General features: G+C 38.1%; 1 protein-coding gene across 4 annotated transcripts in view; it reads left to right on the top strand.

Annotated features, from left to right (window-relative positions):
* Positions 1–12933, top strand: part of LOC117976226 (coiled-coil domain-containing protein 144A-like) — a 49216-nt gene that overhangs the window by 20060 nt on the left and 16223 nt on the right. For all 4 annotated transcript variants that reach the window (XM_055099199.2, XM_055099200.3, XM_034940090.4 and 1 more), the window contains exon 5: positions 249–395. In XM_055099199.2, the coding sequence (XP_054955174.2) occupies positions 249–395 (147 nt within the window). The remainder of the gene's footprint in view (positions 1–248; positions 396–12933) is intronic.

The following is a 12933-nucleotide window of genomic DNA, read 5'->3' as shown; positions in this document are numbered from 1 at the left end:
GGTGATGAATGTATAATGGGCTGTATCTGTTGTCTAAGTTACAGAATACTGATTTGGTGGGAAAATAACACCTTTTCTGTCCTTAACTGAATTCAGTATTGAACAGGAATGTTCATTACACATGTGGAAAAGTAGGTGAATCAATGTATGTGGTAATATTTTTCAAAGTATTTATGTTAGAGTTAAATTCTATGACCATCATTTAATAACAAGGTGACATAAAATCAATAACAAAAATATCTTTACAGGAAATTATGAGACAACTTCAACAAGAACTGGCTGATACTGTTAAAAAACAACCTATATCAGAGCCTCCACTAGAGGCTACACCATGTTATGTTAATTTAGATGAAACACAGGCCTCAAAGAGGAAATCAGGTCAAATCAGAAGTCAAGTATGTATAAAATGTAACATGTCAACAGTTAGTCTATAGCTGGTTAAATAATATGAAGTGTTTTAGTATACTAATTTCAGTGAACAGCTTTCTTTTTTGTTTTCATTATAATTAATTTTATTGCAATTTTATTATCATTATAATGTACTTATTTCTTAACCTCTTGACTTTTATTCTGTCATTTTTCCTCTTAAGTATGTACATATTTTTCTTATAATATTTACCTTCAGGAAAAGTTGAGAATTAGACATCATTTCTCACAAAAGTTGAGAGACTTTTTTTCTGTGAAACAGTAATTTTTAGTGATTTTTCTCTATTGCCATCATGAGGCACACGAGATTAAATCAGAGGATAATGTTTATTTCAGAAAATTGTCTTATTTCTTATCTTTACTTTTGTGAATGGGTACAGAATCTCTGTATATTTATTTCATGTATTTCAGGATAACATGTACAGGAAAGACTGTTATACTGGTCTTCAAAATACAAATGTTTTAGATTAGTTTACAAACTACTTGAAATGTTAGGCATTTCCTTCCTATTTTGTTTCTTTTAAATATATTGTAAAACAGAAATATTCAGATCATGTATAGTATATAATCCAAAGTAGAGAAGTAGGAAATTTATCAAAATCCTGCCATTTGATTTTTAAAAACAACTTTATTAAGATACAATTCACCTACCATACAGTTCATCTGTGTAAAGTGTACAATTCACAGTTTCTTAGTATATTCACACAGTTGTGTAACCATTGCCACCATCAATTTTAGAACATTTTTATGACCCTGAAAAGAAACTCTGCATCCCTAAGCTATCATTGACCAGTTTCCCCTTTTTTACTCAGCTCCAGGGAACCACCAGTCTCCTTTGATTGTATAGATTTGTCCATTCTGGATGTTTTCTATCAGTGGGAGCACACAATATGTGGTCTTTTGTGACTTTTTTTTTCACTTAGCATACGATTTTAAGGGTTTTCTGTGTGGTAGCAGGTATCAGTACTTAATTTCTTCTAATTGCTGAGTAATATTCCATTGTGTGAATATACCAATCATTTTATTTATCCATTCATCAATTGTTGGACCATCGGGTTGTTTCCAGTTTGGACGGTTATTAACAAAGCTGCCGTGAACTTTCATGTAAAAGTGCTTGTGTTTGCATATGTTTTCATTTCTGTTGGGGTTATACTTATGAGTGGAATTGCTGGGTCATGTGTTAACTCTTTGAGGAGCTGCCAGTCTGTTTTCCAAAGTGGCTGCACCATTCTACATTCTTCTCAGCATCGTGAGGGTGTTCTAATGTCTTCATACCCTTGCCAAAATTTTCCATATTTTTGATTGAGAAAAGATTTCATTCTAGTAGTGCTATGTGGTACTTTATTGTGGTTTTGATTTGCATTCTTCTAATGACTAATGACTTTAAGCATCTTTTTATGTGCTTATGAACTGTTTGTATATCTTCTTTGGAGAAATATCTATTCAAATCCTTTGCCCATTTTTAAATTGGTTTTTTATTTCTAAATTTTAAGAGTTGTTTTTATATCCTAGGTGTAAGTCCCTTATCAGATGCATGATTTTCAAATATTTATTTCTACTCAATGGCCTTCCTCTTTGCTTTCCTGATGGTTCCTGTTCAAGTTCCAAATTTTGATCAAGTCCAGTTAATCTATTTTTCCTTTTGGTGTTATGTCTAAGAAACCACTGGCAAATGCAGTCACAAAGATTTATGCCTGTGTCTTCATCTAAGAATTTTATAGTTTTAGCTCTCACATTTAGCTGTTCTATTTTGAATAAATGTTTAGATATGGCATTTGGTGAGATGATACCATTTGTTGAAAATACTATTCTTTTCTCATTTGCTTTTTAACTCTTGTTGAAAATCAATTGAACACAAACATACAGACTTAATTTTGGATTCTCAATTCCAATATGCTGGTCTATGTCTATCCTTGTGCAGTAACATGTCTTGCTCAATTTGTATGATATGGAGAAGCATTTTGTTACAAAATAAAGGTGAGATGGTCTCACCTTCTTCATACAAAGAGGCTCAAAGTAAGGTAAAGGGGAAATTGTACTTAATTTCTTTTTTATCTTATTATTATTATACTTTAAGTTTTAGGGTACATGTGCACAACATGCAGGTTTGTTACATATGTATACATGTGCCATGTTGGTGTGCTGCACCCATTAACTTGTCATTTAGCATTAGTATATCCCTAATGCTATCCCTCCCCCCTCCTCCCACCCCACAACAGGCCCCGGTGTGCGATGTTCCCCTTCCTGTGTCCATGTGTTCTTATTGTTCAATTCCCACCTATGAATGAGAACATGCGGTGTTTGGTTTTTTGTCCTTGCCATAGTTTGCTGAGAATGATGGTTTCCAGCTTCATCCATGTCCCTACAAAGGACATGAACTCATCATTTTTTAAGGCTGCATAGTATTCCATGGTGTATATGTGCCACATTTGCTTAATCCAGTCTATCATTGTTGGACATTTGGGTTGGTTCCAAGTCTTTGCTATTGTGAATAGTGCCGCAATTAACATATGTGTGATGTGTCTTTATAGCAGCATGATGTATAATCTTTTGGGTATATACCCAGTAATGGGATGGCTGGGTCAAATGGTATTTCTAGTTCTAGATTCCTGAGGAATTGCCACACTGACTTCCACAATGGTTGAACTAGTTTACAGTCCCACCAACAGTGTAAAAATGTTCCTATTTCTCCACATCCTCTCCAGCATCTGTTGTTTCCTGACTTTTTAATGATCACCATTCTAACTGGTGTGAGATGGTATCTCATTGTGGTTTTGATTTGCATTTCTCTGATGGGCAGTGACGAGCATTTTTTCATGTGTTTTTTGGCTGCATAAATGTCTTCTTTTGAGAAGTGTCTGTTCATATCCTTCACCCACTTTTTGATGGGGTTGTTTGTTTTTTTCTTGTAAATTTGTTTGAGCTCATTGTAGATTCTGGATATTAGCCCTTTGTCAGATGAGTAGGTTGCAAAAATTTTCTCCCATTCTGTAGGTTGCCTGTTCACTCTGATGGTAGTTTCTTTTGCTGTGCAGAAGCTCTTTAGTTTAATTAGATCCCATTTGTCAATTTTGGCTTCTGTTGCCATTGCTTTTGGTGTTTTAGACTTGAAGTGCTTGCCCATGCCTATGTCCTGAATGGTAATGCCTAGGTTTTCTTCTAGGGTTTTTATGGTTTTAGGTCTAACATTTAAGTCTTTAATCCATCTTGAATTAATTTTTGTATAAGGTGTAAGGAAGGGATCCAGTTTCAGCTTTCTACATATGGCCAGCCAGTTTTCCCAGCACCATTTATTAAATAGGGAATCCTTTCCCCATCTCTTGTTTTTGTCAGGTTTGTCAAAGATCAGATGGTTGTAGATGTGTGGTATTATTTCTGAGGCCTCTGTTCTGTTCTATTGGTCTATATCTCTGTTTTGGTACCAGTACCATGCTGTTTTGGTTACTGTAGCCTTGTAGTATAGTTTGAAGTCAGGTAGCGTGATGCCTCCAGCTTTGTTCTTTTGGCTTAGGATTGACTTGGCGATGCGGGCTCTTTTTTGGTTCCATATGAACGTTAAAGTAGTTTTTTTCCAATTCTGTGAAGAAAGTCATTGGTAGCTTGATGGGGATGGCATTGAATCTATAACTTACCTTGGGCAGTATGGCCATTTTCACAATATTGATTCTTCCTACCCATGAGCATGGAATGTTCTTCCATTTGTTTGTATCCTCTTTTATTTCATTGAGCAGTGGTTTGTAGTTCTCCTTGAAGAGGTCCTTCACGTCCCTTGTAAGTTGGATTCCTAGGTATTTGATTCTCTTTGTAGCAATTGTGAATGGGAGTTCACTCATGATTTGGCTCTCTGTTTGTCTGTTATTGGTGTATAAGAATGCTTGTGATTTTTGCACATTGATTTTGTATACCGAGACTGCTGAAGTTGCTTATCAGCTTAAGGAGATTTTGGGCTGAGATGATGGGGGTTTTCTAGATATACAATCATGTCATCTGCAAACAGGGATAATTTGACTTCCTCTTTTCCTAACTGAATGCCCTTTATTTCCTTCTCCTGCCTGATTGCCCTGGCCAGAACTTCCAACACTATGTTGAATAGGAGTGGTGAGTGAGGGCATCCCTGTCTTGTGCCAGTTTTCAAAGGGAATGCTTCCAGTTTTTGTCCATTCAGTATGATATTGGCTGTGGGTTTGTCAGAGGTAGCTCTTATTATTTTGAGATATCTCCCATCAATACCTAATTTATTGAGAGTTTTTAGCATGAAGGGTTGTTGAATTTTGTCAAAGGCCTTTCCTGCATCTATTGAGATAATCATGTGGTTTTTGTCTTTGGTTCTGTTTATATGCTGGATTACGTTTATTGATTTTCATATGTTGAACCAGGGATGAAGCCCACTTGATCATGGTGGATAAGCTTTTTGATGTGCTGCTGGATTCAGTTTACCAGTATTTTATTGAGGATTTTTGCATCAATGTTCATCAAGGATATTGGTCTAAAATTCTCTTTTTTTGTTGTGTCTCTGCCCGGCTTTGATATCAGGATGATGCTGGCCTCATAAAATGAGTTAGGGAGGATTCCCTCTTTTTCTAGTGATTGGAATAGTTTCAGAAGGAATGGTACCAGTTCCTCCTTGTACCTCTGGTAGAATTCGGCTGTGAATCCATCAGGTCCTGGACCTTTTTTGGTTGGTAAGCTATTAATTATTGCCTCAAATTCAGAGCCTGTTATTGGTCTATTCAGAGATTCAACTTCTTCCTGGTTTAGTCTTGGGAGGGTGTATGTGTCGAGGAATTTATCCATTTCTTCTAGATTTTCTAGTTTATTTGCGTAGAGGTGTTCATAGTGTGCTCTGATGGTAGTTTGTATTCCTGTGGGATTGGTGGTGATATCCCCTTTATCATTTTTTATTGCGTCTATTTGATTCTTCTCTCTTTTCTTCTTTATTAGTCTTGCTAGTGGACTATCAATTTTGTTGATCTTTCAAAAAACCAGCTCCTGGATTCATTGATTTTTTGAAGGGTTTTTTGTGTCTCTATTTCCTTGAGTTCTGCTCTGATTTTAGTTATTTCTTGCCTTCTGCTAGCTTTTGAATGTGTTTGCTCTTGCTTCTCTAGTTCTTTTAATTGTGATATTAGCGTGTCAATTTTAGATCTTTCCTGCTTTCTCTTGTGGGCATTTAGTGCTATAAATTTCTCTCCACACACTGCTTTGAATGTGTCCCAGAGATTCTGGTGTGTTGTGTCTTTGTTCTCGTTAGTTTCGAAGAACATCTTTATTTCTGTCTTCATTTTGTTATGTATCCGGTAGTCATTCAGGAGCAGGTTGTTCAGTTTCCATGTAGTTTAGCGGTTTTGAGTGAGTTTCTTAATCCTGAGTTCTAGTTCGATTGCACTGTGGTCTGAGAGACAGTTTGTTATAATTTCTGTTCTTTTACATTTGCTGAGGAGTGCTTTACTTCCAACTATGTGGTCAATTTTGGAATACGTGTGGTGTGGTGCTGAAAAAAATGTATATTCTGTTGATTTAGGGTGGAGAGTTCTGTAGAGTCTCTTAGGTCTGCTTGGTGCAGAGCTGAGTTCAATTCCTGGATATCCTTGTTAACTTTCTGTCTTGTTGATCTGTCTAATGTTGACAGTGGGGTATTAAAGTCTCCCATTATTATTGTGTGGGAGTCTAAGTCTCTTTGTAGGTCACTAAGGACTTGCTTTATGAATCTGGGTGCTCCTGTATTGGGTGCATATATATTTAGGATAGTTAGCTCTTCTTGTTGAATTGATCCCTTTCCCATTATGTAATGGCCTTCTTTGTCTCTTTTGATCTTTGTTGGTTTAAAGTCTGTTTTATCCAAGACTAGGATTGCAACCCCTGCCTTTTTTTGTTTTCCATTTGCTTGGTAGATCTTCCTCCATCCCTTTATGTTGAGTCTATGTGTGTCTCTGCATGTGAGATGGGTTTCCTGAATACAGCACACTGATGGGTCTTGACTCTATCCAATTTGCCAGTATGTGTCTTTTAATTGGATCATTTAGCGCATTTACATTTAAGGTTAGTATTGTTATGTGTGAATTTGGTCCTGTCATTATGATGTTAGCTGGTTATTTTGCTCATTAGTTGATGCAGTTTCTTCCTAGCCTTGATGGTCTTTACAATTTGGCATGTTTTTGCAGTGGCTGGTACTGGTTGTTCCTTTCCATGTTTAGTGCTTCCTTCAGGAGCTCTTTTAGGGCAGGCCTGGTGGTGACAAAATCTCTCATCATTTGCTTGTCTGTAAAGTGTTTTATTTCTCCTTCACTTATGAAGCTTAGTTTGGCTGGATATGAAATTCTGGGTTGAAAATTCTTTTCTTTAAGAATGTTGAATATTGGCCCCCACTCTCTTCTTGCTTGTAGAGTTTCTGTGGAGAGATCAGCTGTTAGTCTGATGGGCTTCCCTTTGTGGGTATCCCGAGCTTTCTCTCTGGCTGCCCTTAACATTTTTTCCTTCATTACAACTTTGGTGAATCTGACAATTATGTGTCTTGGAGTTGCTCTTCTCGAGGAGTATCTTTGTGGCATTCTCTGTATTTCCTGAATTTGAATGTTGGCCTGCCTTGTTAGATTGGAGAAGTTCTCCTGGATAATATCGTGCAGAGTGTTTTCAAACTTGGTTCCTTTCTCCCTGTCACTTTCAGGTACGCCAATCAGACGTAGATTTGGTCTTTTCACATAGTCCCATATTTCTTGGAGGCTTTGTTCATTTCTTTTTATTCTTTTTTCTCTAAATTTCTCTTCTCACTTCATTTCATTCATTTCGTCTTCCATCGCTGATACCCTTTCTTCCAGTCGATTGCATCGGCTACTGAGGCTTGTGCATTCATCACGTAGTTCTCATGCCGTGGTTTTCAGCTCCATCAGCTCCTTTAAGGACTTCTCTGCATTGGTTATTCTAGTTAGCCTTTCATCTAATTTTTTTCAAGGTTTTTAACTTCTTTGCCATTGGTTCAAACTTCCTCCTTTAGCTCGGAGTAATTTGATCTTCTGAAGCCTTCTTCTCTCAACTCATCAAAGTCATTTTCCGTCCAGCTTTGTTCCATTCCTGGTGAGGAGCTGCATTCCTTTGGAGGAGGAGAGGTGCTCTGATTTTTAGAGTTTCCAGTTTTTCTGCTGTGTTTTTCCCCCCATCTTTGTCGCTTTATCTGCCTTCGGTCTTTGATGATGGTGACGTACAGATGGGTTTTTTGTGTGGATGTGCTTTCTGTTTGTTAGTTTTCCTTCTAAAAGTCAGGACCCTCAGCTGCAGGTCTGTTGGAGTTTGCTCGAGGTCCATTCCAGACCCTGTTTGCCTGGGTATCAGCAGCGGTGGCTGCAGAACAGCGGATATTGGTGAACTGCAATTGCTGCTGCCTGATCGTTCCTTTGGGAGTTTTGTCTCAGAGGAGTACCTGGCCGTGTGAGGTGTCAGTCCGCCCCTACTGGGGGGTGCCTCCCAGTTAGGCTACTTGGGGGTCAGGGACCCACTTGAGGAGGCAGTCTGCCTGTTCTCAGATCTCAAGCTGCGTGCTGGGAGAACCACTACTCTCTTCAAAGCTGTCAGACAGGGACATTTAAGTCTGCAGAGGTTACTGCTGCCTTTTGTTGGTCTGTGCCCTGCCCCCAGATGTGGAGCCTACAGAGGCAGGCAGGCCTCCTTGAGCTGTGGTGGGCTCCACCCAGTTCGAGCTTCCCAGCTGCTTTGTTTACCTACTCAAGCCTCGGCAATGGCGGGTGCCCCTCCCCCAGCCTTGCTGCCGCTTTGCAGTTTGATCTCAGACTGCTGTGCTAGCAATGAGCGAGGCTCCATGGGCGTAGGACCCTCTGAGCCAGGTGCGGGATATAATCTCCTGGTGTGCCGTTTGTTAAGCCCATTGGAAAAGTGCAGTATTAGGGTGGGAGTGACCCGATTTTCCAGGTGCCATCTGTCACCCTTTTCTTTGACTAGGAAGGGGAATTCCCTGACCCCTTGCGCTTCCCAGGCGGGGCGATGCCTCTCCCTACTTCGGCTCCCGCACGGTGCACTGCACCCACTGTCCTGCACCCACTGTCTGGCACTCCCCAGTGAGATGAACCCGGTACCTCAGCTGGAAATGCAGAAATCACCCGTCTTCTGTGTCGCTCACATTGGGAGCTGTAGACTGGAGCTGTTCCTATTCGGCCATCTTGGCTCCCATAAGTTATTATTTCTTGATGTCTCTTTGTTTAAATCAAATTTTCTGTTTATTTTTTCCTAACAAATTACCCAAAGTTGACTCGCTGAAAACAACATTTATTTAGTTCAGCCATCTGTGGGTGGGGAAAACTTTGGCCAGGACAGCTTGTCTCCATTCCCCTGAGCTTCACTTGGGATAAATCAGAGGTTGGAGGACTGGAATCCTCTGAAGGCTTGTTCCCTAACTGTCTGGTTGTTCATGATGGCCATTGACTGAAACTTTAGTTGGGGCAGGCAGCTGAAATACCTTCATTGGAACTCTTAGGCTATCTTTGTGGCCTTAGCTTCCTCACAACATGGGGTCTAAGTTCCAAGGACAAGCAATGTGAGGTAGAGGGCCTTTTCTAACTTAATGTTGGAAGGCACGTGGTATCACTTTTACCACATTTCTTCATTAGAGGCAAGTCAGTAGGGTTGGCCCACAGTCTACTTCTTTATAGGATAAATTTTTTCTTCTATTTTTATTATTTATCTATTTATGTATATTAGAAATGGATCTCACTGTGTTACTCAGGCTGGCCTTAAACTCCTGAGCTCAAGGGATCCTCCTGCTTCAGCCTCCCAAATTGCTGTGACTACAGGCATGTTATGCCATGCCTGCCTTTCTTTTATATTCTGTGGTCATGTATATTTGTACATATTTATAGGATACACTAATATTTTGATACATGTAAACAATGTATAATCATCAAATCAAGTTAATTATTATATCAAGCACTTCAACCATTTACCATTCTTTTTTTTGTGAACATTCATAATCCTCTCTTCTAGCTTTCAAAAAAGTACAATAAATCATAGTTAATCATATTCACCCTACAGTGCCACAGAACACTAGAGTTCATTCTATCTAGTGATAATTTCTTTTCCATTAACCAACCTCACCCCATCCCCCACTCCCCTTCATTTCCCAGACTCTAATGTCCACAGTTCTTTTCTCTACTACCACGAACTCATTTTTAAAAAAAATTTAGCTCCCACATGAGTGAGAACGTACAGCATTTGTTCTTCTGTGCCTGACTTATTCTACTTAACATAATGTCCTCTAAGGTCATCTATGTGGCTGAGAATGATATAATTTTATTCTATTTTATGGCTGAATAGTCTTCCATTGTGTACAGTTACCACATTTTCTTTATGCATTCATCTGTTGATAAACATTTAGGTGGATTCCATATCTTAGTAATTATAAATAGTGATACAATAAAAATGGCAGTGCTGGTATTTCTTTGACACATTTATTTTCTTTCTTTTTGATAAATACTCAGTAGTGGGATTGTTGGATTGTTTTATAGTTCTATTTTTAGTTTTTAAGAAACCTCCATACTGTTTTCCTTAATGGCTATACTAATTTACATTCCCTCCAACAGTGCATAAGAGTTTCCTTTTTCTGCAACCTCACCAGCATTTTTTACTTTCTGTCTTTTTGATAGTAGCCATTCTAACTGTAGTGAGATGATATCTCATTGCAGATTTATTTCATTTCCTGATGATTACTGATGTTGAGTATTTTTTCATATATTTGTTGGCCATTTGTACATCTTCTTTTGAAAAATGTCTATTCAGATCCTTTGCCCACTTTTAAATCAGATTATTAATTTTGTTTTTGCTGTTGGGTTGTTTGAGCTCCTTATATAGGCTGAATATTAGACCTTTGTCAGATGAATAGATTGCAAACATTTTCTTCCATTCTACAGATTGTCTCTTCACTCTGTTGGTTGTTTCCTTTGCTATGAAGAAACTTTAATTTTAATATAGTCTCATTGGTCTGTTTTCGCCTGTGTTTTTGATGTTTTAGTAATCACAGCTTTGCCTAGACCAAGGTACTGAAGCATTTCTGCTATGTTCTCTTCTAGTAGTTTTATAATTTTGGTTCTTAGATTGTCTTTAATCCATTTACAGTAGATTTCTGTATATGGAGAACTATAAGGATCTAGTTTCATTCTTCTGCCTACAGATATCCAGTGTTCCCAGCCTTATTTGTTGATGAGAATGTTCTTTCCCCCATGGATGTTCTTGACATTTTATCAAAAATCAGATGGCTGTAAATATGTGGATTAATTTCTGGGTTCTCTATTCTTTCTGTTGGTCTTTGTATTTGTATTTATACCAAAACCGTGTGTTTTGGTTACTGTATCCTTGTAATATAATTTGAAGTCAGGTAGACTGATGCCTCCAGCTTTTTTTTTCCTCAGGATTGGTTTGGCTAGTGTGGCTCTTTTTTGGTTCCATGAGTTTTAGAGTCATTTTTCCTAACGCTGTGAAAAAATGGTGTTGGTAGCTTGATAGGAATAGTGTGGATTGAATTCGTAGATTGCACTGGGCAGTATAAGCATTTTGATGATACTCATTCTTCCAATCCATGAGCATGGATTTTTTTCATTTGTTTGTTTAATTTCTGATTTCTTTTGGCATTGTGTATAGTTCTTCTTGTAGAAATCTTTCATTTATTTGGTCAGATGCATTTCCCGATATTTTATTTTTTTGTGACTATTTATAAATGGGATTGTGTTCTTGATTTGGCTTTCACCTTAAAACACTATTGGTGTATGGAAATGCTGCTAATATTTCCACGTTGATTTTGTAACTAGAAACTTTAATGAAATTGCTGTCAGATCTAGGAGTGTTTTGACAGTCTTTAGGGTTGTCTAGGCATACAATCATATCATCTGAAAAGAGAGATAGTTTGACTTCTTCAGTTCTTACTTGGATGCCTTTAATTCCTTTCTCTTGCCTGATTGCCCTGGCTAGGACTTCTAGTACTATGTTGAATAAGAATGGAGAGAGTGGGCATCTTTTTCTTGTTCCAGTTCTGAAGGAAAATGGTTCCAAGGTTAGCCCATCGAGTATGATGTTGGCTGTGTGTTTGTCATAGGTGGCTCTCATTATTTTCAGGTATGTTACTTTGATGCCTAATTTGTTGAATGTTTTGATCATGAAGGAATATTGCGAGTCTACTGAAAGTTTTTCCTGCATCTGTTGAGACGATCATGTGGTTTTTAAGAATTCTGTTTATGTGGTGAATCACATTTATTACTTTGTATATGTTGAACCAACTTTGCATCCCAGAAATAAAGCCTGTCAGATTGTAAAAAAGTGAATTTTGGGTCAGGCACGGTGGCTCTTGCCTGTAATCCCAGCACTTTGGGAGGCCGAGGTGGGTGGATCACGAGGTCAGGAGATCGAGACCATCCTGGCTAACACAGTGAAACCCCGTCTCTACTAAAAATACAAAAAAATTAGCTAGGCATGGTGGTGGACGCCTGTAGTCCCAGCTACTCGGGAGGCTGAGGCAGGAGAATGGTTTGAACCCGGGAGGTGGAGCTTACAGTGAGCTGAGATCATGCCACTGCACTCCAGCCTGGGCGACAGAGTGAGACTCCGTCTCAAAAAAAAAAAAAAATGAATTTTTGATGTGTTGCAGGATTTGGTTTGTTAATGTTTTGTTGAGAATTTTTGTGTCTATGTTCTTCAGAGATATTGGCCTGCAGTTTTCTTTTTTCACTGCATCTCTTTCAGCTTTTAATATCAAGATGATGCTGTATTCATAGAATGAGTTAGAGAAGAGTCTCTCAAACTCGATACTTTGGAATAGTTTCAGTAGGATTGGTAACAGATCTTCTTTGTATGTCTGGTAGAATTTGGCTCTGAATCCAACAGGTTCAGGGCTTTTTCTTTGGTTACTAGGTTTCTAAATTACTGATTCCATTTCAGAACTTGTTATTGTCTGTTAAGGATTTTAATTTTGTCTTGGTTCAATCTTGGGAGGTTTTGTATTTCTGGGAATTTATCCATTTCCTCTAGATTTCCTAGTTTCTGTGCATAGAGGTGTTCATAATAGTCTTTGATGATATTTTGTATTTCTGTGGGATCCATTGTAATGCCATCTTTGCCATTTCTGATTGTGCTTATTTGAATCTTCTCTATTTTTTCTTTGTTAATGTAGCTAGCTAGCTATCGATCTCATTTATCCTTTCAAAGGACAAACTTTTGGTTTTGTTGATTACTTGTAAGGATTTTTGCGTCGCAAATTTATTCAGTTCTGCTCTGGTTTTAGTTATTTCTTTACTTCTGCTAGCTTTGAGGTTATTTGGTTTTTGTCTTGCTAGTTCTGGTAGGTGCGATTTTAAGTTGTTAGTTTGAGACCTTTCTGGCTTCTTGATGTCTGTATTTAGTGCTATAATCTTTTTTCTTAATACTGGTTTTGCTGTATCCCAGAAATTTTGGCGTGTTCTGTCTCTGTTTTTATTTATTTTCAAGAGTTTTTAATATCTGTCTTTATTTTGTTGTTTA

The sequence above is a fragment of the Pan paniscus genome, chromosome 18 (assembly GCF_029289425.2).
Source record: "Pan paniscus chromosome 18, NHGRI_mPanPan1-v2.0_pri, whole genome shotgun sequence".
NCBI classification, from domain to species: domain Eukaryota; kingdom Metazoa; phylum Chordata; class Mammalia; order Primates; family Hominidae; genus Pan; species Pan paniscus.
This window is presented reverse-complemented; position numbering and strand designations above follow the sequence as displayed.